The sequence below is a fragment of the Alexandromys fortis genome, unplaced genomic scaffold (genome assembly GCF_014885135.2).
Source record: "Alexandromys fortis isolate MF-2015 unplaced genomic scaffold, M_Fortis_MF-2015_v1.1 scaffold_118, whole genome shotgun sequence".
NCBI lineage: Eukaryota > Metazoa > Chordata > Mammalia > Rodentia > Cricetidae > Alexandromys > Alexandromys fortis.
Window position 1 is genome coordinate 4,960,515 of NW_026068010.1, and position 25,770 is coordinate 4,986,284.

The 25,770-nt window shown below is 45.0% G+C and overlaps 1 protein-coding gene across 7 annotated transcripts in view; it reads right to left on the minus strand.

Moving 5' to 3' along the window:
- Window positions 1-25,770, minus strand: part of Stard13 (StAR related lipid transfer domain containing 13) — a 386,353-nt gene that overhangs the window by 24,636 nt on the left and 335,947 nt on the right. For all 7 annotated transcript variants that reach the window (XM_050161866.1, XM_050161865.1, XM_050161863.1 and 4 more), the window contains 2 exons: window positions 12,305-12,368; window positions 684-2,044 (listed from right to left, as the gene is read on the minus strand). In XM_050161866.1, the coding sequence (XP_050017823.1) occupies window positions 684-2,044; window positions 12,305-12,337 (1,394 nt within the window). In that variant the 5' untranslated portion in view covers window positions 12,338-12,368. The remainder of the gene's footprint in view (window positions 1-683; window positions 2,045-12,304; window positions 12,369-25,770) is intronic.

Consider the following 25,770-nt stretch of genomic DNA (forward strand, 5'->3'; position numbering starts at 1 on the left):
TCTCTGCCTCAACTGGAACCCAGGTGGCGCCCACCGATGGCAGGAGTTAGAGCCCTCGGTTCGTTTCTCAGGATGCTTCTGCACACCGGTTTTGTCTGCTGTCTGAATGGTAACTGCAGCAGCACAAGGCATAAATACGCCTCACATCTCATAGAATTAAAAATAAATCTTGCGCACAGGGCTGGGCCACAGTTGTCTGTGATCCTCCACCTACAGTGCTTCTTTAGATTTCCCTTGAACAAAACTAAGTTTGAAACAAAGGACAAAGAAATGGATGTGTACTGACATGGATTTGGTCCCTCTGTCTGTAAAAACAACTCTATTGAAATAATTCTTTAACCTTGTGTGTGCTTAGAACAGCTCCAGGCAATTGCACAAACAGGCTGTTCACCTGTGTTAAAGGAATAACCAAAGAGGATGAAGAGATGGCTCAGCAGCTAAAAGCACTGGCTGCTCTTGCAGAGGACCTGGGTTTGGTTAGCAGCAACCACATAGCAACTTACAGCTATCTGTAACTCCAGTTCCAGGGAATCTGGTGGCCTCTTCTGATTTCTGAGGGTACTGCACACACATGGTGTACACACACGCACAGACACACACACAGTGATAAAAAGAAACAAAACCAAAAAACATAGCCACCATAGCAAAGAAGATTCATAACTTCATAACAACATGTGACCCACCTGTTTGGCCTGGTCAGAGAGGCCCCCACACCAGAGTCCCTTCTTTCTTTGACCCCGGCAGCTTCCAATTCATTCAGAGAAGTTCCATCCTTTTCCACGTCACTGGGTGTCGTCTGACCTTCTGAGACTGAGTTGCCTTCAAAATCTAAAGTGATCTGGTTAGGAGATGGAAACGGGGATAAAGCAGGCTCCCCTGCCAGCACATCGTGACTTTGCAGTTCAGGTAAGATATCTTTTGACCAGTCATCCACCACTTCTTGGATGCCGTTGACATGCTGCAAGATGTCATCCAGCTGTGGGAGGAGGCCATCTTTTTCCAGGTCCAAGAGATCGCCTGTGCTGGCGTACAGATGTGAGCCGGGGACATTGTCATAGATACTGACCCGACTGGCTCTGTGGCAGGACGCCATGAGTCTGGGTTCCCTCATGCCTGGGCCCTGTTGTCTGCCCAGGGAGATGCCTCCGGTCCTCCAGTTAATCCCATTGCTGTTGTCTGAGGGTGACAGGCTTTCTATAGAAAGTGCCTTGGGGAACGTTCCTGGTTTGTGATCCTTGGGAATATGGACCACCAAGTTCTCTTGGGAATGAAACCCATGCGTGTGGTTTTGGTCCCCTGTATCTGGTGGCGCTGTCCCTGCCAGCACATCCAGGTCCTCCAGGTACATGCCCCCACGCTTGTTGGCCTCATGGTGGCACTTGCGCTCCTTCATACACGGAGTGCTCGCCTGGCTGCTGTTCTCCAAGGGGCTGCTCTCACCACTTGACTTACTGGAGCAGGGAAGCGCTTTCCTGCAGGCAGCTGGAGGCGAGGTCTGCACATCGCCATTGGGTATGGGGACGTACTGCATGGCCTTAAAGGACTCTGGCTCCTGCTGCAGCACAGGCCCACTGATGACCAGGCCACCGGCCCGCCCTGACCCCTTATGCCTCCCGTGTGCTCCCTTAGCTCGAAGGGTATCCATGCGTTTCAAAAACGACTTGGCTCTGGCCCTGGCGGGTTTCTCATTCTTGGGGTGGGAAGGGTAGCCGAGACTGTCTCGGGGAGACTGTGGGAGGCCGCTGGTGACCAGGGTGCCCTCTAGCACTAGCGGGCCATCGACACAGTGTTGCCCTGAGTGGCTGCGGCTGTCGCTGCCCCCGCTGCTTTCGCTGTGAATGGAGCAGACCTCGGGTTCACTCAGATCCGTGAGCACACTCTCGCTGCTGGTCGTGTTTCTCATCCTAGGGCCTCCTGGGGACCCGTTTCTGTCTGCCCCTGGGAAGAGCGGGTGCAGGTCATCCACACGGGACCACCTGCGGCTGGTTCTCTGGAAAGTCCATTTGTTGCTGATGCAGAGATCTTCCTCATCAGAGTCGTCACCCTGCAAAACATACGGAAAACGCTCATGTCCACAGATCATGGCCACATGGTGCTCCCATCATGTTCCCTCTGTCTTCCTATATATGTTGGCATATAAAATATGTGTAAAATACATGAAACTTTCATTCACACATATATACATATATATACATACACACACATAAACACATATATAATTTTATTTTCCAGTACTTCCTTTGTTTCTAAGGCGTTTTCCTTCTGGTTACTGAGTGTGCAGGCACCATCTGACCAAACAGTGGAGCCAGCAGCAGTAGCCTTTCCACAGTAGGTCAGCACCACCAACAAAGGTCAGGCACTTCTTTCCTCTCCAAAAACCTCTCGGCTGAGTTCAGGGGCGACTATTCATAGCTCTCCTCCAAACCTCAGCCTCACTCCACCTGGAAGGTGACATTCCTTACCTTAGTCCCTAAAATCCTCAATCCTTGTCATTCCTTTCTCCTAAGCGTCACCAGTGGGATCACTGGCTGTACTCTGAAAAGTAGTGAAGTCGGCACCAATTTAGGCTCACACTCGAAGAGAGTCCCACCCAGCCGCTCTGGCGAGCAGGCTCCTCGGGTTGAATGAACTTGGATCATAGTGCCTACGGCTGCACACACCTTCCAGTTGCTGTGGTTGCGAAGTTTTGCATTCTGCATGCCACACACTGACCTATCTGTTTCGTGATGGAATTTGCAGCCTGTGACACACAGAAGCCTGCCTTCCCCGAGGCTAGCCATGTCCCTGTTTGTTTTTGTCTATCCCTTGGGCCCAGAAATCATTTACTTCCCCATGTGAAGGAGACATCGGCTCCCAGCCCTCCTTACCATGGCTTTCACTAAGACCCAACTTGGAACCGCTTCTCAGATCAATTCCCAGGTTTGTCTTCACTCTCATTGTCTTACTTGGGGCCCTCAACACGGCTGTCTGTATGTACTCTAGGAAAAAAGCTGGCTAGAATCCTGATCTCTGGAATGTTTCCAGTCTCACCAGCTTCTCAGAGTGCGATCCATTTACTCAGCTCAGAAGCCTCCAGTCTGAGAGCCTGCTCTCAGCTGGAAGGAACAGAGCCTGACTTTATTCACTTTGCTCGTAGTTAGATGCTCCCGGACACCATACCCGTAAGAATCACTTAATTCTATTCTTATTGTTCATTGGACTTATCTTCCTTTGGCATCTGGTTAAAAGCCCTGGCTCTGAGTGACCATGGTACCACAAGCCTCTCACCTCCTCCGGAGGAACTTCCCATCACCTCCAGTCAGGCTGAAAATAGTCTCTGACTCACAGGCTTTCCTCGGGGAATGAAACAAGGCTGTGCATTTAGCAGTGGGGTTCTGTTCTTCCCAATGTTTGTGCCATTGCTTGTCTATCTTTTCACTCATCGGACACCCACCTTAGCTCCCCTAACCTCCCGATATGTTGTTTAAGGCTAAATACAGATTCGCAGTCAATGATCAGCGGATGCTGCTCACAGAAGGCTTAACTCACGCAAAGCCAATTGGACCCAATCGCAATATTCAAGCCTAAGGCGGAAGAAGCTACAAAGTCAAAGGCACTTCTAAGAACTGTATGGCAGTTCCACCACAGTGGGAAGATTTAGCTTTGGTTTTTAAAGGACAAATTGGTGTAACGTTTTGGTGAAATAAACTGAAAAATTAAAACTCCATGTACACACAGAGCTAGGAAAAACTCAAAATGGATTTTCTGATATTTTCCAGTTCCTTTTATGATTTTTATCATAAAACAACAACAAAACAACAAGAAAATATCAGAGCTGTTGATGCATAAGTAACCACCACAGCTGAGACTAAACTTACTGAATTTCATAGCATATCTTTGGGAACTTGTGAAAAGATGACAAAATTTTAGGGCAGGCAAATGAAGGAGCCACTACCTTTAAAGAAATAAAAATGTTTAAAAATAGAAACTGTATTATTTAATGTTGGTTCCAACTATTCTCTCTCTACCTCTACCTCTCTCTCTAGTTACTAACACTAGAAAACCACATACAAGTTGGATAAGATCTCATTTATTTAGGTTAAGAAAGGATGCGAAGCCAGGCTCTGAGGACTGGAGCCAGAGAGCTGGTTCCTTCTAGAGGGCTCAGATTGCTTATTAGCCCAGCCTTATTCCACAGGAAAACAGCCACAACCCAACCAAGGCATCTCACAAAATGGCATCTTCTTGAGACAGAGGAACAGAAGAAGGATATTCTGTGGCAATTAAGTTCTTTGAACCAAAGCAAACAAACAAAACCAAAGGGGTATGGGAGAGAGCTAAGCCAAGCAAAATGAAACCTGCACCTATTATCATTAACACCCAGGGCAGAGAACAGTCAAAGGCAGCCCCATGCTGCATCTTTAAAACTGCTGAGGCGACTGGGGGTGAGAACGGTGTTTGCCAGCACTGCAGAGAAGATGCAGCCGTACTACATGCGCACGAAGTGTTATCCTGTCCACCTTCCTTCACTCGTTTGTTCCCAATCCAAAACAGTCAGTGCTAGCATGCTCCAAAATCCAAACATTTGCAAGCACCAACACGATATTGCAGATAAAAAATTTCACACCTGGACTTGTGTAATGGGTTGTAGTTTAAAAAAAAAAAAAGCAAGCACATTAAAATTGTACACAATTGCCCTAAGGTCGTATGCACAAGACATTCTTTCCATGTTTATGAACTATCAATTAATTTCATGCTTAGATTTTGCTCTCATCCCCATAAGATAGATATTACATATAATACAATATACATGTCACAATACATATATAAAAAATATACATTATACATATGCAAATATCTAAATATAAATCACTGCTAGTCCAATCATTTCGGATAAGGAATATTCAACCTGTAGTCTGGTTTAGTCTATCTAAAAAAATGTTGAGCATCAATTCACATTATTTAATAATGTGCCACATAGCCCTGACCTACAATGTGTAGAAAACAAACAAACAAACATTGTTTCAAGGTGTAAGTTTCCTTCACATGCTTGGGACGAGGTCAAGTATCAGGTACACGACAGACTCCAAAGCCGGACTCGTAGTATACCGACTGTTTCAGAGATTATCACATTGCACTGGTTGGTCCTTTCTTTTTGGGCTAGAAACAGATAGTTTGTGTTTATCTAGAATTGTCACGTGGAGCTCTAGAGAGCTGAACATGTGTATAGGGAAAAAGCCACCTCAAACTGACTTGATTCTCCAGTCGGAATGGTTTAGCATATTACAGAAACACTATGGACACAGAACGTCAGGACTTCAGCAAGTCAGCAGATAAAAGTCTGGTAGGATGCTGTTGGGAAGAGGTGGCTAACTGTGCTGGATGCCGAGAGGGTTTGTGAGTAAGTGGAAATGGGTCACACCACTGAGACACGATCAAAAGACGGGGAACAGCTGAGGAAGGGATTTCTGGAGGTATGCTTTAAGGTCATGCTCGCTGTAAGCACTGTTAAAAACAGGGAGAATTCGTGCTTTTAAAACCCAAAGATGGGGGGCTGGAGAGATGGCTCAGTGGTTAAGAGCATTGCCTGCTCTTCCAAAGGTCATGAGTTCAATTCCCAGCAACCACATGGTGGCTCACAACCATCTGTAATGAGGTCTGGTGCCCTCTTCTGGCCTGCAGACACACACACACAAAACATTATATACATAATAAATAAATAAATATTAAAACCCAAAGATGGCATGTGGTCATGCTTGAAGGATCTTAAGTTGGGTACTCTCTTTAAGAATCAGCTTTCTCCATCACAATATAAAAGACAACAGAACATATATAACATACGTATATAGCTGTATATATGTTAGTTCATAGACAAAACTAAATGCAACTATATGTGACAAAGCTATTTAAATTTCAAAGTGATAGAACCGATTACCACATTCAGAGACCCAGGGTGAGTACTGGCCCCATACACCAACTCTGAGAGGCTAACGTGACAATATAAACGGAAAGCTGTATGCCATGAAACCTGGCTTCACACGGTTGAAGACAGTTCAGTTGTTCATGGTTCAGGCTCATACTTAAAATGACAAGGGTTCAATTCCCAGCACCCAGAGACATCCACACATAGGTTGCTTTATGCACAAAGTTGCTGAAAATATTGCAGAAAATCAACTGCAAATTCTGAATAATGGTACAGGTGCAAACAAATGTAAGACTTGGGGCCATCTCCAATATGCCTTTTCATATGAATAAATACACAGAACTCTGAGAAGAAATCAAATCCAAACAACTTTCTTCGGTAGCATCTTGGGTAAGGAGTAAGGGGCCTGGGACTGAAGGATGTCCCGCGAAGATGCTGAAATCGCATGATGTACAATTCTATCCCTTTCAAAGTGACTGACTTACTCTTACTTTATGTGTATGAGTGTTTCGTCTGCATGTATGTACGAGCACTGCATGTGTCTGGTGCCAGTGGAGGCAAGGAGAGGACCTCAGGTCTTGAGTTTACCTGCTATAATCTACAGCGTATCATGTGTTTTCCACAGACACTTCATACATCTGTAGCCTCATAATTGCGGGCTATGGCTAACGGCAAAACATGGACTTTGAAAATACAGGACTACTTAACTTCATTTTGAGTGGTAACATCTGAAGGAATAGCCTAAGCTTTGAAACGACGCAGAAACCTCATTCCACTGCTGAGCATAAGGCCAATTTCTTTAGGATGGCTGACACAGAACAGCAAAAGAAAGACTTTACATGTCTGGCATCCCCTTTGAGTACCGTGGCCAACCGGCCTAACTAGATTACAAACACAAGGCTTAGACATATTAAACACCTGATAGACTTGGTGTTGTTCACAGTGGGCACATGGCATTTAACACAGGGAGCTAGATTCCTGCTATTAATATAGATAAAGAACAAGAAGTTACCAGCATAATAATGCATATTTATCATGCACACTTTCCATTCTATATTTCTTAATACCCAGTCTACTTTTTTTTAAATTAGAAGGCAACTTTGTGCTGGTCATATCTAATACTAAAAACATTTATTCTTATATTTTCTGTTTATTCCTTAAAATTCATATGTCTGACAATTCATTTGTATTAAAATTTACAAAAATGTCAGTGTTGACTGGCAGAGGAACTAAAACATACAGGCAGCTCATCACACAGGCACTTGAGGAAATTTCTTTCAGATAAGGTATCTGTGAAACGTCAGCTATAAGTAGTTTAGGCTCACAGGACATGTGGTCTCTGTTAGAGAATCAGTCCCACTCTGCTGGGTGTGACTGTGTTCTAATAAAACTTTATTTATAAAAACAGAAGCAGCAGCTTGCCAGCCTATGCCCTAGAAGGCAGAGCAGAGGCCTTGCTGTGGTGAGAAAGAAAAAGCCTTTTTCTATGCTTCTCCTGAGAAAAGCAGTAGCTTCAGGTTTACCAGCCATTTTTTCTTTTTTATAAGAAGTCTTTTCGATTTAAAGAGTTTGCCCCGCCGAGGGAATTGTGGGGGATGCTCTCAGAAGGGGATCCTGTAGTGACTGGGTGGGAGGCTGGAAAACACCACAGAAGACCCTTCCCAACTCAGAGGATGCTAAGACATCCACGTTATCTGCAAGTCACGTCTGTTCACATTCCCCAGCCACTGGGACGGTGGCCACTGTGTTCATTTCCTCTTCCTCGCCTCCGCTGCTTACAGCTGCCAGGAAGGGCTGGTTTGGTAGGAGACATGGTGCGTGGAAGTCAATGTCCCAGGGGTGAGGGTGGAAACCAGGCCCCTTGTCACAGTTGTGGGAACTCAGTAATGCCCTTGGCATCCAGGTGGGGAGGTTCTGGCCCGAAGGTTTTACTCATGGTTTCTGCGTGGCTTTCCACCTTTGGTCAGGATTTAGAGTCTTACTAAAGTGCTAACTTTAGTGGGCACCTTCCTCTGGAGAACTTGTTCCTTCACAGGCCACCCAGGGCCATTCAGTGTCATTATGATGCTAGCATGGATTGGTCCGCAGTGACATTTGTCCAAGAACAGGGAACTTGGCTTTGCCTTGTTTTTAGTTTGGACGAGCCTCCCGTGTTTGGCTTTTTTTTTTTTTTTCTAAATGAGAACATTGTTTACTAAAATTACATGTTCCTTAGGCATGGATGCCACTGGAAACTGAGAAATGTTTTTTTTTTTTTTATAAAAACAAAACAAAACAGGTTAGGGGAGCCACATACATCTGCAGCTGGGGCAGGAAGATAGTCCACAGTTGTACAGACATTTAGAAGCTCAAGATGCAGCTTCCGTGAACTTGGTGGGTGGGCAGGCTTAGGAACCAGTCCAACTGCTGGAGAGTCCCCATTTTAGAAACACCTATCATTAGGGTTCTGGTCAGTCTGTAGCTCAGGTACAGCGAGGGTCAAGAGCCCGCCACATGAGGGCAGGGGTCATGTGACGTGTACATAAGCAGAACAGACACCAAGCCAAACAGGAACCCAGCTTCAGTACCGTCATTTATTTTCGGACTTCTATTTTCATCCCTTGGCTCAGCTCATCGAATCTTCAAACTTAATTTCCACAGACAGGCACAATAAACTGTGGACCTTCGTACTGACAGCAAGACAGGCATCTGTGGTAAGAACAGGGCACTGCCTGTATGCCTTAGGCCAAGGGACTGACACGCATTTAGGGTCCAGAATGATTTCCAAACTCTTCGAAAAGGTGAAGAAGTGGTTGGGTTCAAATCTCATCCTGTTTTTGTGTGTGTGTGTGTGTGTGGTTTGGGGGCAACTGACTGACCTGCTGAGTTTGTTCATCTTTAACATGGAGCACGGGGCCTTTTAGAGAGGTACCATGTCAATATTAGCTAGTCACCCTGGCTGCCATGCAAGCCCACAGAGCCTTCCCATGGGTCCAACCACCTGCAAGAGAGTAGTGTGGCCGGGGATGGCTGAGGTATGGATGGACCATACAATTCAAGTCAATGACTCTTGCAGATTGAAGATGGTTTCATAGGTTTCTTGAAAAAGAGGACAGCCACGGGACACTGCTGTCTCAGCACCTTGATTCTTGTTGCCACTCACTTTCTATCTATGTCCAAAGGTGGCTGGAGCTCCATGGGCACTGGATTCTTGAGTCTCGACCCCCCTCCCGCCCTATCATTTGGCTTAGTCCCAGTCTCTAGTCAAAAAAGTGTTTTTGTTTGATTATAAAACAAAGGACCAGGCTATAGTTTATGTCAGGGCTGGATCTCAGAACAGGGCGCTGCCATCCAGCATGGTAGCCAGGATTGAGACTGACAAGTGAGGGGAGCCCACGTGTTGGAATGTTTTTATTTGGAAACTCAGCCTATGAGTCTTTAATTTGCTATTTGATTCACGTGCACGTATTTGTGAGGCCCCCAGTGACTAAGCGGGGAGCGAATGGGCGTGCACCACTGCGGCTCACACAAGAAATGTCCCAAGCCTGCCAGAATACCGAGGTATCGAATTGAGAGAGCGGCTTTTGTGTAGGCTGCAAGGAGAGCCCGGAGAATGTCGTCACGGCTATCCTGCCTGAGGGGTCTGAAAAGCAGATGACAGCAAAAACCCCATCACTTCACATTGTGGGAAACAGCGAGTGCCATTAGTCTGTGACAGTCTCTTTTGTGACAGATCTGCACAGGCCAGCCACCAAGGACCCTTGTTTTAGACTCACGGGAAGGGCTGTGTGCGGTTTAATAAGAACCATGTGTTATAATCAAAACAACATCTGACCCTCATGCTTCAAATAGTAAGGGCACTTCTCAAGGGGTCTACTTGGCCAGGCAGCTGTCGGGAGGTCTGTTCCCACATTTCCGATTTCTCTGTGGCCTGAATAACTCCCTCATGTTTGAATATCACTCTGGATATTGTTTTCCACTCTTCTATCTCCTCAGCTGAAATTCTTGGTTCTGGCTCCAATCCCAAACTGCTTTTAAGGTGAAGTCAAGAGTCTTTGAGGGGTGCTGCCTCTGAGTAGAAACCTGGGGGGTTGGTTTTGAAGGGTTAGGGAACTCCAGGGTGAGTCAAAAAGCACTAGGGGTAATTGTTGCTCTGTGCAAGCAGGAATAAAGGACACTCTCTTTGCTTCAAAAACCCCAGATTCGACTGACTACACATGGAGACACAACAGGAAAAGAAGTTCTCTGTGATTTAATCCTGAACTTTCAAGTCAGTGAGGTTGGAGACAGAGCAAGGCAGGGAGGCGGAGCCTTGGTTAGGGAAATAAGTTGCTCCTAAGGACACTTTTTTTTTTGTTTGTTTGTTTGTTTTTTTCGAGACAGGGTTTCTCTGTAGCTTTGGTGCCTGTCCTGGAACTAGCTCTTGTAGACCAGGCTGAACTCCCAGAGATCCGCCTGCCTCTGCCTTAGTGCAGGGATTAAAGGCGTGTACCACCGTCCCCTGGCTTCCTAAGGATACTCTTGAGGTCATAAGCCATTTCTCCCGGGGGCTCTGAGCACGTGCCAGGCTTAAGTTCTTTGCGCAGACCGCAGAGAAGCTCCGTGCGAATGAGATAATGTAATAAGCAGAGTCCCTAGATGTTGGTCATCAATGAAGTGCTCAGGTCCAGGAGTGTTTGGCATGTTGGACTTGGGTTGTATTTGATTTTGGAATGTCCTCATTGGCTTTATTGCTTAGTCAGAAACTTGGGAATCCATTCCTGCCTGAAATCCAAAACTTTTGACGGTCATAAGCGCACTTGAACAATTTAGATTTTCTAAGTATTGGTTCACATCTGTCATCTCAGCACTTGGGAAGTGAGGCAGGTGGATCAGGAATTCAAAGCCAGCCTTGATTACACTGCAACTTCAAGGCTAGCTGCAAGAAGCTCCATCTCTAAAAACTTAGACAAAAAAAAAAAAAACAAACAAACAAGCAAACAAAAAACCAAAACCCAAAAAACAAAAAGGGATTTTGGACTCTATTGATTTTGAATTCCTTATGGATGCTAAATCTATCGTTCCTTCCTCCCCTTCCCTCTCCTCCTTCATCTTTCTCTTCTTTTGTTCTTTCTGTACTGCATCCAACTAAATCTTGAGCCCAGAATATTGTACACAAGTGCTCAGCCAGCAAGCCATACCCCCAGCTTTGCCGCTTCATTTCCAAACTGAAATGTCCACTCTTGTACAAATGAAGAGAACAGTCTGCAAGATGTCCTGTGAGAAGCAGGGATCGTAGTAACTGTTAAAGTGGGGGAGAGTGGCCTGGAGTCGCACTGTCCCCCAACTCCTGTACCCCCACTGCCAAATGAATCTGCCAAACAACAGACGCATCTCTTACGTGTACTTAAAAGAAAATGGACTAGAACCAGCCGGAAGCTACATGGTATGGGCCCATCAGACCTTCCCTGAATCTCTTAATCCACTGATCGCTTTGGAGTACCTAGAGCCACACGTGGGTTGACAGTTACAACTGCCACCCTTCTGAAAGGGGATGCCAAAGAACTGACATATTTATTTCTTCGCCCAAACCTTTTGATAAAAACCAACAACAACCGAACTGCTAAAACAAGCCAAAACAGTGAAATTGCCAAATCCACCTCTCCGTATGATCTTATGACAGACTTATTCATGACAGTGGGAATAAGCTGGGATATGTGGAAAGGAAACAGAGGGTGGGGTGTGCTAGAATTTAATCATAACCTGGCCAGGCCCCTTAGGAACCTTGCCAGTGAGCAGGCAGTAACTTGGCCAGTTCAGGGTCCTGACAATGTCATCCTACAGTGTCCTGATTCCCTTTGCAAAGCTGGCTTGTACATGCGCCAAGCTCCCTTTAATAGTGGGCTCCGAACACCTCCCTTCCTCCCTCCCTCTCTCCTCCCCCCCCCCATGCTGCTCTGTGCTTTCTTTTTCTCCCCTCCTAATAAAACTCTCCCCGTGAGCACTGTTTGCAGGGCATGGGACCCTTTGGCTCAAACCTGCCAAGGTCATTCTCGGTCGTTTTAAAAATTCTAACAGGTGGGCATGTGAGAATTTTGCCTTGGTTCAATGCTTCCTTCCCTCCCTCCCTCCCTCCCTCCCTCCCTCCCTCCCTCCCTCCCTCCCTCCCTCCCTTCCTTCCAAGAATTGTGTGTGTGCCGGTGTGTGTGTGTGCACATGCACGCGTTCACACATCCACGGAGGCCAGAAAGGAGCATGAGATCCCCTGGACCTGAAGTTGCTGGCAATCGCATGTGTGCTGGGAACTAAACTCCCACATTCTGGAAGAGCAGCCAGTGCTCTTAACCACTGAGCCAGCTCTCCAAGCCCCGCATGTTTTTCCTGTCTGTGAATACAGGCTGCTGCTCTGTTGGTGTGGTCACGGTCTCTGAGAGGTGCACCCACCTTTTTCCTTTGGAAGTTCACATCAAGTCTCATTGAGGCGCACTTGTTCAAAGTATTAAGTCGTCTAAAAAAAAAAAAGGAAAATGTGATGATTTACTAAGGGTGCATACCTTTCTCCTAGTCTGCTAACCTTTCTTTACTTTTGGTAAACTTGAAAGCGTAGAATCAACCAGTTATGTTGCAGGGCATTGCAGCGTCTCCAGAAAGTGTGCTACTGAATGATTTAAGATAGTTTCAATGCGTTCTCTAGCTTCTGATCAGAGAGCCTTCCAATCCCCAGCCCTTTCCTGCTCTAAACCCAGGCGCTTCCTGCCTCCTCCGTTTCTTAGAAACCGCGCATGCGCAGGACAATTTTAACCATTTTTTTTCACCTGGCCCATCCTCATTGTCCACTGCCCGCTCTGTCGAGCCAGTCCTGTTACAGATCCCCTCAGGCACGCTTTTGTTTTTGTCTTCGCTCCTGCTCTGTAGCAGTGATTACACACGGGAAAACAATTCACACCTCAGCGAGTGATTCACGCTCCGTCTCCCCACAAACTTGTATGTTGAAGCCATCACCCCACGTCACTGAATTCAGCGGTTAAGAGAACTGCCTGCTTTTCCAAAGGTCCTGAGTTCAATTCCCAGCAACCACATGGTGGCTCGCAACCATCTGTAATGAGATCTGGTGCCCTCTTGAGGACCTGGTGAGTCATTAACAACTTAGACCATGAAACCCAAAATGGACAAGTTCAGCAGAACTGCCGTATATGGACTACCCATTTTAAAAAAAATGTCACCAAGGTCAAGTAAGGCCATAAGGGAGAAAAGCTGACCCCTTGGGATTAGCGTCCCTGTAAGAGAAGTCACAGGGTGCCCCCAAGCGCTCTCCTGCTTCAGCGCGTGGGGAGACAGAGGTCTCTTGGAAGGAGGTCATTAACAACCAAATTCTTGAATTGCGAAAAGTAACCCACCGTTAAGCTGTCCAGTAGCTGGTATTCTGTGGTGGCAGCATGTGCCAACTAATAAACTTGGTTTCCACCCTCAGCTAGACTCTCAAAACTTCTACCCAGCAGAATTTCTTCCAGCCCGTTCCCGCCCGTCCCGGCTTCCCTCACAGGGCTCTAGACCACCAAAGCTTCAGTTCTACCACCGCAGACTGGGAAGGAAAAAGAGGACCAAGCAGGCGTGCATTCTTGTAATTTTCCTTTCCTTTGTCTTAAATTGTTTCTCCTTGTTTGTTTACCTTGCTGCTCTGGCTACTCCAAGGGAAAGACAGTCCTTTTGTTTTTCAAAACGAACTCTTTGGCCTTGTTTCTGCTTCCAATTCTCTCCTCTGTTTGCCTCTCGGAGCCCATTCTAATTATGATGAACAAGCAGGATACCAAGTCCACCAAGCCGGCTCTCACCTTGGTTTACAGTGTCCCGGCCTTCCTCACCCTTTTACTTCTTAACTGCTGAGAACAGCCTCCATCTTCATTCGTTTTTAAGTCTTGATTCCCTGAAAACTCTTGGCCAACACTTTTATTATTTTGTGTTCATTCTTTTTTTTTTTTTTTTTAAAGTTTGCGTGGGGAGTAAGAGTCACTTGTCACTCCTGTATCTGTGCCGCTCTTCTGGCAGTTCTTGTAACTCTTGCATTTGGCATTTATCTCCAAAACCATTTTCATACCATGATTTCACGACCTCCCAGTTTGGTTAATTCTGTATTGAATTTGTTCTTTAGAAGCTGACGATTCGTTTTCTTTCCCTCTCTATTCCCCCGTCCCCCACCCTTTGCCTGATCCACATACAGTGTTACCGGTCAAGTAATCTGCTGGTCTGCCCTCTCACCTGTGGAAGAGACAAGCCCCGCCCACTCCCAGTCTCCCACTTCCTGCCAAGGAAGGCCAATCTCCCACCCCCCCTCTGTCTGTTTGTACTTCACCTGAAGAGGCAGCTTCTGTCTCTCTCCCTTCTCCCCTTCTTTCTTCTCTTTCTCTCCTCTTTCTCCCCTCCACTAAATAAACTCTATACCCAAGATGGTGTTTCCATCTGTCTCTCACCCACAGTGGTCTCCCAAGGTGGTGCCAAGGTCACCCATGTCATGAATGATAACAACAGGATCACACATTTTTGGTGAATCCACACTTGATATTTATTATGGCCATAAAACTCTATCCCCACATGTATCATACTTGAATAATTTCCCTTTCATTTTCACCTTTTCAGTGTCCCTAGAATTAAGGTGCATATGGCTTGTTTACTTAATATTCTTGTGTTTATTTCAAATATCTCCAACTATCCTATCGAAACCCGGTTAGAACTCGAATCCCTTGGATAGATGTCTCTCAGTTCCAGTTATTTCTTAAAATTGGGACCCCTCTGTAGTATGTTTTCTACTGTTCTGGAGCCAAGCACTACAAAAGACCTGGGGACATTAATATTCAGAATGTAGGCAGACTGTCATGTTGGCCCTGTTTCCAACAGATACGTACCCACTTTCAGCTGTGCGTAGGACCTTAGCTTCTTTGGGGATGAATTTACATTTTGCTGGTAGGAGGGGAATACATTACCCAGGTATAGACCCAGGGGTACAGATCAAAGTATTTACCTACTTTTCCATATAATTTCAAATAACTCGCCTCCTTTTAAGCCTGCCCCAACTTTGTCACCAGTTCTTGAACATCACAGAGTCTCTGTAGTGAGGACTGAGTTCTACCAGGAATTTCATTTCCTGTGCACACTGAATCTTCTACTGCAGATGTAGTCTCCTGCTTTGGAAATGTTGTCACGGGTCTCTGGGTGGACATTTGATGTTGTGAAGGAAGAGATGACTCTGAAACTCGGTTGGGTGTTTTGGAAGGAATTACATTCAGTGATTGACAGGCTTTTCTGCTGTTTGTTTCTTTGTTTTTCAAGACAGGGTTTCTCTGGGTTCCTAGAACTCACTTTGTAGACCAGGTTGGCCTCAAACCCAGATGTCTGCCTGCCTCTACCTCTGCCTCCCAAGTACTGTGACTAAAGGCGTGTGCCACCATTGCCCAACAACAATCTCATTTTTGATCAATAACTTTTTTGTATGCATATATCATGCATTTTCAACTCAGTGAGCTCTGGCTGCTATAAGTAGCTTTAAGAGAGATAAAGAATATTTCTTCACACTGGAAATGTCTCCTGTGCTCCTTATTGCTGAATCTACCAATCACAACATCAACTCCCAGAGACATTTTCATTGACTTTTATCACCCATATACTAATTTTGCTTATTCTTGGCCATCATAATTATGGAATTATATAGTATGCATCTTAAAATATTTTATATTTAAATGAGTATCTAGGTGTGTACATGTGCACCATATTCATGCAGTATCTGCAGAGACCTGAAGAGGGCATTGTAATCCTTAGAACTGGAGTCACTACAGTTATGAGCCACTATATGGGTGCTAGAAACCAAACATGGGTCTTTTTAAGAACAACAGATGCGCTTAACTTCTGAGCCATCTCTCCAGCCCCTAGGTATGCATTTTTAATGCATGACTTTTTGTTGTTGTAGTTCAGCACGATGTTTTTAGGACTGATCTATGCTATGAAGTACAACACTAATCATACTTTACACGCTGAGTATTCATATTATAAAGCTATATAACTGTTTTATCTATTCTCTTGCTGGTGGACATTCAGGTTGTTTCTTAGTGTTTCTATGGCTGTGAAGAGACACCATGACCACAGCAACTCTTATAAAGGAAAACCTTTAATTGAGTGGCTTATGGGTTTAGTTCATGATCATCACAGTGTGACATTGTGATATGAAGGCAGACATGGTGCTGGAGAAGGAGCTGAGAGTGGAAAAGGAACTATACCTTGAACCCACAGGCAACAGGAAGTAGTCTGAGTGTCAGACTGAGTGAAGCTTGAACATATGAAACATCAAAGCCCACTCCATAGTGATGCACTTCCTCTAACAAGACCACACCTACTCCAACAAAGGCACACCTCCTAATACTGCCACTTCCTGTGAGCTTATTGGGGCCAATTACATTCAAACTACCACAGGTTGTTTCTAGTTATTTTACTTTTTGTTTTTTACTATTGCCTTCATAACTACCAAATTATATAGTTTCTTTTAAACAAAGCCCTACTTTTAGCAATGGACAGCAATTAAGACAACGATAACATTATCTTTGGCATTAAAGACTATGAATGCTCTTATCACTTCCTATTATTACAAACAGCACCGACCCCTTACATATTAACAAGTATAAGTACAGTCTTCATAGAGCATATACAACAATGTGTCTTTAGGATTCAAACGGAAGGCATCTTGTTTTACTGTGCATGAACATACAGAAGCATCTCCTATCATCCTGCAGTATCCCAGACTCTGATGACACACAGTCTCCTTCCAGCCCATCTCCCCAGAGCCCCAGAGCTACGTTTCAAGCCACCCATTGCTCTTGCCAGTTTGAGGAGTCCTTCAGGCTTTTCAGGTTCAAAGACTAAAGCTGAACTCCCTGCACTGTTTCCGAACCCATCTCCCCCATTTACTGTCTCGCCTTGACTGAGCACCAACAGACATCTTCACCAGAGAAGACTAACCCTCAGGCTTGGCAGGCACCGCACACTGGATCTGGTCAAGTAAATATGACTGTGACATTCTTAAAGTCTTGCCTCTCCTTTGGTCGTCATCCAGTCTCTTCTCCTTATCCTGGGCGGAGTCAGGCAATATGTTATTTCCAGTGCTCAGCATTGGAATTACTTCTCCGTATATCCCACCGTGGACTGAGTTATACAAGTGAGATGATTCTCTTCATTTTCCATTACTGACAGTTTACCCACTGACTGTACGTCTGATGGGGTCAAATAAAATAAACTCTTGGTTCTGGATTAGCAGCTGCTCCGTGTGTCCACAGCTGCTTTGCTGCTTTCTTGGATTTGCTGCTACAACGGGCAGATTGTCTTCCTGGCCAGGTCCACAGATGTTAACACGCCCACCTAAGAGCTGTGTGTTAATTAGAAGGCATTCCTAGTGCCCGTTTGGCAGCTCTTCCATGGTTTGTTTAGGGAAGGACGGCATGCTATTTATACAATACACTTCTCTAGCACACTTGGTCCTCCATTGTGGCTGGAGGCACAAACAAATCATTTGACTCTGTGAAAAAGGTTTTGATTTACTACAGGCACAAGAACATCAAAGAGCTCATCTGTCTTTATACTATACATTCAAATATACTTTATATTCATGATACATGGAGACATTTTATTATTTTTGAAAGTGGAAGCTAGATATTTCTTCATAGACTTGGTCTTTTAGACACACCTAAACTCAAAATTATGCCTTCGCTTACAATTGCTTCTCCATTTGAAGCAAATATGCAGGAAACATTACATAATTCTCTATATAGTACCTGCCAAAGCACTCTATCCACACACAAACAACTCTTACATTCAGTAAGCCAAACAGCTTGTTTTTCCACAATCTAACTTTGTGAAGGTACACTTCTAAAGATATTATACAAATGGCCAATAAGCACACAAAAAGATGTTAAGCATTTGTTTGTCATGGGAGAAAAAAAATTAAAGTCAGGAAATACTATTTCATGTATGCCAGAAGGCTCACCTTAACAATACTGACAACAGGGGCTGAAGAGACAGCTCAGTGGTTAGAGCGCTGGCTGCTCCTACAACCCAGGTTTGAGTTCCAGCACCCACGTGGCAACTCACAACCATCTGTAACTCTAGTTCTTCAGGAACCCATATCCTCTTCTGAACTTCAGAGGCAACAAGCATGCACACAGTGCCCGGACATACATGTGGGCAAAATATCCACACACAGAAAACAAATCTAAGGGAAAAAGCTACAATGATGGATCAAAGACACAGGACTGCCAACCCATTCTTGCCAGAGAAGAGTGAAATGGAGGACGGGCACTCTCCCAGTTCAAGATTTACAATGAAAAACAACAGTGAAGTTGGAGAAGCTTTGAGAAAAGTAGACCAACAGGTCAACGGGACAGGACGCAGTGTCAACCAGATTCCAGAAATATAGTCACCTAGCCTTTACAAAGGAGAAGGGCATGGAAAGAGCTATCAGATAATCTTTTAATAAATGGTGTTGAAACAGCTAGATAATCACATGAAAAGAAGTCAACCTAGAGACTTTATCCTCCTCATAAAGAATGGACCACAGTCCTAAATATATACATACAACTGTAGGATTAAAGAATGAAAATAGGAGAAAATTTAGATGGCCTTGAGTGTATGGTGACTTTTTGGATTCAACATCGAAGGGGCAGTCAAGTGATAGAATTTAAGACATCTGCTCTTACAGAGGACGAGATGGTAAAGTAGAACGGAGGAAACCATTTATGACAGTCATCCTATGAAGTTTCTAAAGTCTACAAAGAACTCTGAAATCCACAGTAAGAAAACAAAAGGCCCAGTTTAAAAACGGGTAAATTATCTTTACCCAGAAAGAGAGACACAGTATTGAAATGTTCTCAGTATTTGGGTTGGAGAGATGGCTCAGCGGCTAAGAGTCCTGTCACTTTTCCTGAAGACCTGAGTTCAGTTCCTAGCACACATACTGGGAAGTTGACAACCACTCGTACCTCCAGCTCCATAGGCTCTGACACCGTCTTCTGGTCTACAGATACTACATCACGTGCAGGTGCGCACACATACACATAGATAAAAACGAAATAAAGCACAATTTAAAATGTTCAATATCACATGTTAATTGCAAGCTAAAACTATCACAAGCTACTCCTATATACACAGACAATGTTGGTGCGATGAGAGAAACTCCCAGTCATTGCTGGCGAGGATAGAAATGGCTCAGGTCCTTCAGAACACAGCTGAACAGTTTCTTGCCGCAAAACAACCTGTGATCTGGCAACCATACTACTTGGTGCCCACCCAAATGGCTTTACAATTTATTTCCATGTGTAAAGTTGCACTTGGTGTTTACGGCCACATCAGTCCTCATCGGTGAACTTTGAAAGCAATTGAGATGTCAGGTGAATGGGAAGCTGAACTACGATAGAACCAGGCAATGGCATGTTGATAACTAGAAATGAGTTACAAAGACACGGGGGGGGGGGGGGGGGGGGGGGGGGGGGGGGGGGGGGGGGGGGAAGGGCATGGAGGAAACTTGAGTGAGTTGAAGGCCAATATGAAGAGCCTGTAAACTGTGATTCTAATTAGAAAGCATCGTGGAAGCCGGGCGGTGGTGGCGCACGCCTTTAATCCCAGCACTCGGGAGACAGAGGCAGGCAGATCTCTGGGAGTTCGAGGCCAGCCTGATCTATAAGAGCTAGTTCCAGGACAGGCACCAAATCTACAGAGAAACTCTGTCTCGAAAAAACCAGAAAAAAAAAAAAGAAAAGAAAGCATCATGGAAGAGTTAGAATTTTGGCGATAGCAAAAAGACCCATGGTTGCCAGAGACTAGGGAGATGAAGGGATGTCTAACAGAGGACTTTCAGGGCAGTGAAACAGGTGTGTATGCCATGGTGGCGGATGTGTGTCATTAGACCCCTGTCAAAGGCACGGAATTAGAATAGAAAGCCGAGCCGTAATGTACACTGTGTGCTTTGCATGGGAACAGATGGTCTACCCTCTGGGGGTGTTGACATGGTGGAGATGTGTGTGTATGAGGGCCAGGGGCAAATGGGGGCACCGTGCTTCCTGCTAAAGTTTCTTATGGATCTCTAAGTGCTATAAAACCCGAATAAAAAAGGTATAATCTTTATTATAATTGTACTTACTGAACTTTTAAATTATGAATATAAGTGATATGTATTTCTTTAGTTTTTTTTCTTTGGATGTGTATGTGTGTGCATGTGTGTATGTATGTTCTCATGTGTGAGTGTTTTGGCCAAAAGTTAACATTGAGTGCCTTCATCGATAACACTCTATCTTAAATATGAACCCAGGGCTCATCAACTCAGTCAGTTCAGATAGCCGGCTTGCTCTGGGGCTCCCCTGTGTGTGTGTCCTATGTACTAGCATTACAGAAGGGTGGTCATGCCTACCTAGAGTTCACATGAGCACTGCCTCCAGCTCAGTGGTCTGTATGTCTTTTGTCCTTCCAAAGTATACCAATTAGCTCTTAATCTAATGTCAAAATTATCATCATTGGAGGCAGTGAGAAACGTTGGGTATAATCTCAATCATCTTGTCTACAGATCATCCTGCATCTTATAGAACAGTGGTTTTCAGTCTGTGGGTTGCAACCCCTCGGGGAGGTGTGTGTCAAATGATCCTTTCATGGGGGCTGCCTAAGACCACTGGAAAACAGAGGTGTTTACATAACAATTCATAACAGCAGCAAAATCACAGTTATGAAGTAGCAAAGAAAATGATTTTGTGGCTGGGGTCACCACAACATGAGGGACTGTACTAAAGGGTCGTTGCGTCAGGAAGGTTGAGAACCACTGGTGTAGAGCGTTATAGAGGAAAATTCTCTGAGGCAACGTGCTTCTTCACGGCGTGATCTAGCATTGGTTTGGGATTTATTTCATGTAAGTTGGAGTAAACAATGCTAACCATTCTAAGCACACAGACTGGATGAAGCATCCATTGTGGGGACAGAAGACAGCGTCGCCTCTCTCAGGTTTGACTCCTGCAGGTAAGAGAATACACCACACACCAGACATATTCCAACTCTGCCAAAACTGCTGGGAAATTCGGGTGTGAGGGAAGCCAGCCTTCAGTGAGGACAAATATGTGGTTCTGGTATTTATTCCATTTAAACTTAACCATAAATAATAAGACATATTCTCAAATGGTCTGGGTTGGTCTATTAGTGACTGCCTGTTGGATTGTTTCAACATGAATAAAATTTTCAATTAAAGAATACATTTTGCCTTCCATGAATAGAGAGCTCTATTGGATTGGAGCTTCTCTTGAGCTTATACCATAATTTATTATTCTTCTAGTTCCTGGACAGCCTAGAAGAGTGTTCTATGTGAACATTATTTACACGAGTCTATGGTGTCTTCGGATCACCGTGGTCATCATGGCGCAGTCAGAAGAGAATCCAGTGCACTGAACATGATAGCTTACAAGCTATACCTGGTTTGCCTGCCTATGGCCAAGCATAGATGCAAGAGCGAAGTGAGTCTATTCATTGGGTGTGAAGGGAACGGTCTGTGCAACCCCAGGACCATTCGCACTGCCTCGGAGACAAGGAGAGAGGCCTCTGGGAGGACCTTTGCTCAAGGGCGTGAAACATAAGGAGCACCCAGGCTGGATGTCGTCCTATCTTCTTAACTTATTGCTCTGCCTACTGTTTACTTATTTTCATTATTACCCAGAAAACAGAGGTAAGCACCATGCTCCTGGCAGTCCCTTTCCCTGCCCACTTTCCACTGAAAGAGAAAACCTCTTCACGCTTGTAGCAACCTGGGTTTAGTTATTAATGCAAACAAAACAGTCCAAGCCTTTCAGGAGAAATGGTCATGAAATCTTTTCAATCTTGCTGCTGTGGCCGTAATCTTAGAGATGGATAATACATCACCAAAGGGGAAGGTAGTGGTTTCATTTTAAGCATCAAACTTTGGGTTCTACTAGGGAAGTCAGTACGGAGAGAAAAGCTGATGTTCGTTTATCTAAGGGTGTGTGCTCTGTGCCCCAGGAAGACACTGAGAACACAGAGATGAAGAGAAGATAGTTCTTCTCCTTGAGGCTTTCACAGTCCCGTGTGAGCTGCGAGCACGATATATGGAAGCAGCAAGTCATTTCCTGAGTGCACCAGCCCAAGGAGATAACGTTTGAGCAAGACTGGGAAGAACTAAGAAATTTGCTGCCCAGTCTAGGGTAATTGCAGGCAAGGGAAACAGTCATCACTTAGGATGATGTGGTCTGGGAACTGCGAGTACCGAGCAGGGAATGTAAGTCTGGAGAGGCAGGCATGGGCTGGACCACGGAGGATTGGAATGAAGGAATTAGGAGCAGTATGTGGGCAATGGAGAGATGCTGAAGGATATTTTCCTAGGGGATATTACCATACATAGACATATACCTAAGGTGGGATGGAGAATGAATTTAACAGGGACCGCCAAGAAAAGGCTTAAGAATCTAGACGAAGTACTGGAGAGATGGCTCAGTAGTTGAGAGCAAACGCTGCTCTTGCAAAGGACCCAGGCTTCTTCGTTTCTTAGATTATTTACAACTGCCTATAATTCAAGTTCTAGGGCATCCAACGTACCCTTCTGGCCTCAGTGGGCACTTGCATGCATCTGGTGCACAGAAACTCATGCAGGCACATACAAACAGATAAAAGAAAAGAAATCATATTTTAAAGAATCTGGACCAGCCACTGCTGCTCTATTCGTAACAGCCAGAAATTAGAAACAGTCTAGATGTCCATCAATGGAAGAATCGATTTTTAAAAATGCTGTGCATTTACATAACGGAATATTACTCAGCTATGCAACCATGAAATTCATAGATAAATGAATAGTGCTAGTAAAAAATCATCTTGAGTGATGTAACCCAGACCAAAAGGACAAGTAATTAAATGCTAATTAAGGAGAAGTAATTAAATGTTCAATTATATTTGGATGTTAGTTGTTAAGTCTTCGATAAGAAGACTACCATCCATATAATCACGGGGGTTGGGTTCACAGGAAGGTACTAGTGGGGAGGGGTGGATCACTCTCGGAAGGGTAAATACAATGGATGATTATGGATGGAAGGGGTGGGGAGACTGGAATGGGAGGATCAAGTGACAAGGGGAAAAATACAGGGAGGGACAGCGAAAATGAAGAGCTATTTGAGGGGTTGTAGAGAAATCTACTATAGTAGAGGCTTCTCAAAACATGGACATATCAGAAAGGGTATCTAAATGGAATCACCAAATAACAAGGGGGGCAAATCCCCCAGATCACTAAATGAAACTTCCGTTTCTGGGACTGAGTTACATCAAATTGAGTTGTTGACTAAAGGGACCCCATGGAGAGTCCCAAACAACCGAGGCTATTCCCAAGGATATTGGTTTCTCTCCACAAACTGACAGTAAGGCCCTATTGCTGAAGAAAACACCTACACAACTCACTGAACCCAGAGGGAACGAAGTGGTGCCTACCTAGAGCCTTGACCACTCTACGGACTAGTGCTCATGGTTCTGGAAGGAATTCTGTGACCACCAGAGGAGAACGGTAAACACCAGCCCAGCTACAAACCCTGCCGTCTACAGTGGTGACCTGCCTGCAGGACATACTGCTGCAACAGTGGCACAAAGTCTGTGGGAGAAACCAATCACTCTCTGACTGGATTTAAGGCCCACTCCATGAAATGGAACCCTTTCCTGACACTTCTTGGGTGGTCAAGAACCTGAGGCTAGATGGGCTGGTGACTCAGGGGAAATCCAGATACTACTGTTTAGCTAAAGGAATGTAGCAAAAAAATGACTCCTGAGGACATTCTGTTCTACTCATAGATCAGGGTCCTGCTCAGCCATCACCAGAGAAGCTCCCTCCTGCAGCAGATGGGGGCAAATATAGAACACAACTGGACAATGTGCAGAGTTAGAGACCTTAGACACTCAGTCTTAAATGGGATGTCTCCATCAAATCCTTCCCCTCAGGGCTCAGGGAACCCTGTTGAAGAGGAGGCGGGCAGCTGTAAGAGTCAGAGGGGATGGAGAGCCCCTGGGAATCCAGACGGTCTACACACACAGTAGGACAGGTACACATACTGTGGCAGCATGGACAAGGCCCGCACAGGGCTGGGCCAGATGAACTCGGCTGAGAAGGGCGAGTGGGCCCCAGCTTCCATCTCTTACCCAGAAGCTATCTCTACTGATAACTGCTTACAAATGAGAAACCAGTCTTTTCCCAAGGTGTCTCAAGCCACACTGAAGAGCAAACATGATGCCCAGAAGTAGATGGTCACCACAAAACAAACTCAGTATTTTTTATGGAGTGTTTTATTGACTCACAGTGCTTTGTCTGGGCTTTTTTTTTTTTTAAACCTTAAAGGCCTTTTGCTTATATATTATGGTTGTGTGTTTATATATTATGCGTTGTGTTTTTAAGTTGTGTTGGAATATGTCTGTTTCTACATTTATATGTGCTTCTTGTGTTTCTTCTTTGGCTCTTTTTCTTCTGTTAGTTTGTCTTGTTTTAATCTGGTTTGGTTTTAGTCTATTCTACCCTTATTATTTTCTAGGTGCCTGTTTGTATTCTAGTGATAGAAAGAAAGGGTGTGGATTTGGGTGGGTGGGGAGTTGGGGAAGATCTGGGAGGAATTAGGGGAGGGGAAACCATAATCACAATAGATTGTATGAAAAAAAACTATCTTCAATTAAAGAGAATAGAAATCTGAATGAGAGACAGCAAAGTGATAAAGAGCGGGCATCAGGGCGTGCAGGCTGGACGTGACGATTGGCTCATATGGGAGCCAATAAAAAGCGGGCATGGGGTTGTCTATGTGAGGGCAGGATGTGGCGATTGGCTCATATGAAGATAGGAAGGTAAAGAGGCTGAGCCTCAGATTTCAAGCTCTTGTAAAAGTGCTATTGAGCAGACAACAATAAAATATGGAATTTAGTGGGGCGCAGGGATATGAGGAAGACAATGGGCTCTGGACTGCGTATGTTCAAATGTAGGGCCTGTGTGACGTCCACACAGGACAGTGAGTGGAATACAGACGGTCAGTATAAAGTGCACAGAATGGCTCCGTCTTTGGGAGACTGCTTCCAGGAGTCCTCGGCAGACACCAAAGTCCTCTGGTGCTCAAGTCTCGTGTGGAACATGGCACAGCATTTGCATTTAATCTCTCATAGCCTCTCCTATACTTAAAACCACTCCTGTATTATTTGCATTACTTCATACAGTGTAAACACCGCGTAAGTGACTGTTTTATGTTTGAGGTGAGGTTGGTGAATGCAGGGATGGTGACCTCATAGATATCAAGGGCTGAATAACTGAACCCAAGCAAGCTGGGGAAGCAAATTCAGAAGGCTGGGGACTTCCAGTGTTTCGGATTTGGGGCTAAGGGAGGAAGTTAGCCTCAGGAAGATAAAAGTCAGGGTAGGTCAGCAAGAACCAGCTGAAGGTGGTGCCTTAGAAGCCAAAGAATTTGCCCCCAGGAAAGGGGGAAGCAGTAGGTTAATTGTGTCCAGCACTTAAGAAAGAACCCGCAGTAAGAAAGCTTCACATTCCTTTGGTACCATTTAGAGGTTGGAGGGGATGGGGTAGGGCGGGCAGAAGGCGGGATAGGGCGGGTAGAGGGCAGCCTGGAGTAGGCAGAGGGAGGAGAGCTGAGAGTGTGTGGAGCCTGAGAGTCAGAAGCTAGTGGGCACCAGACATTCTCTTAAGAAGTTCATGAAGTAGCCCGGCGGTGGTGGTGCACACCTTTAATCCCAGCACTCGGGAGGCAGAGGCAGGCAGAGCTCTGTAAGTTTGAGGCCAGCCTGGTCTACAAGAGCTAGTTCCAGAACAGGCCCCAAAGCTACAGAGAAAACCCTGTCTTGAAAAACCAAAATAATAATAATAATAA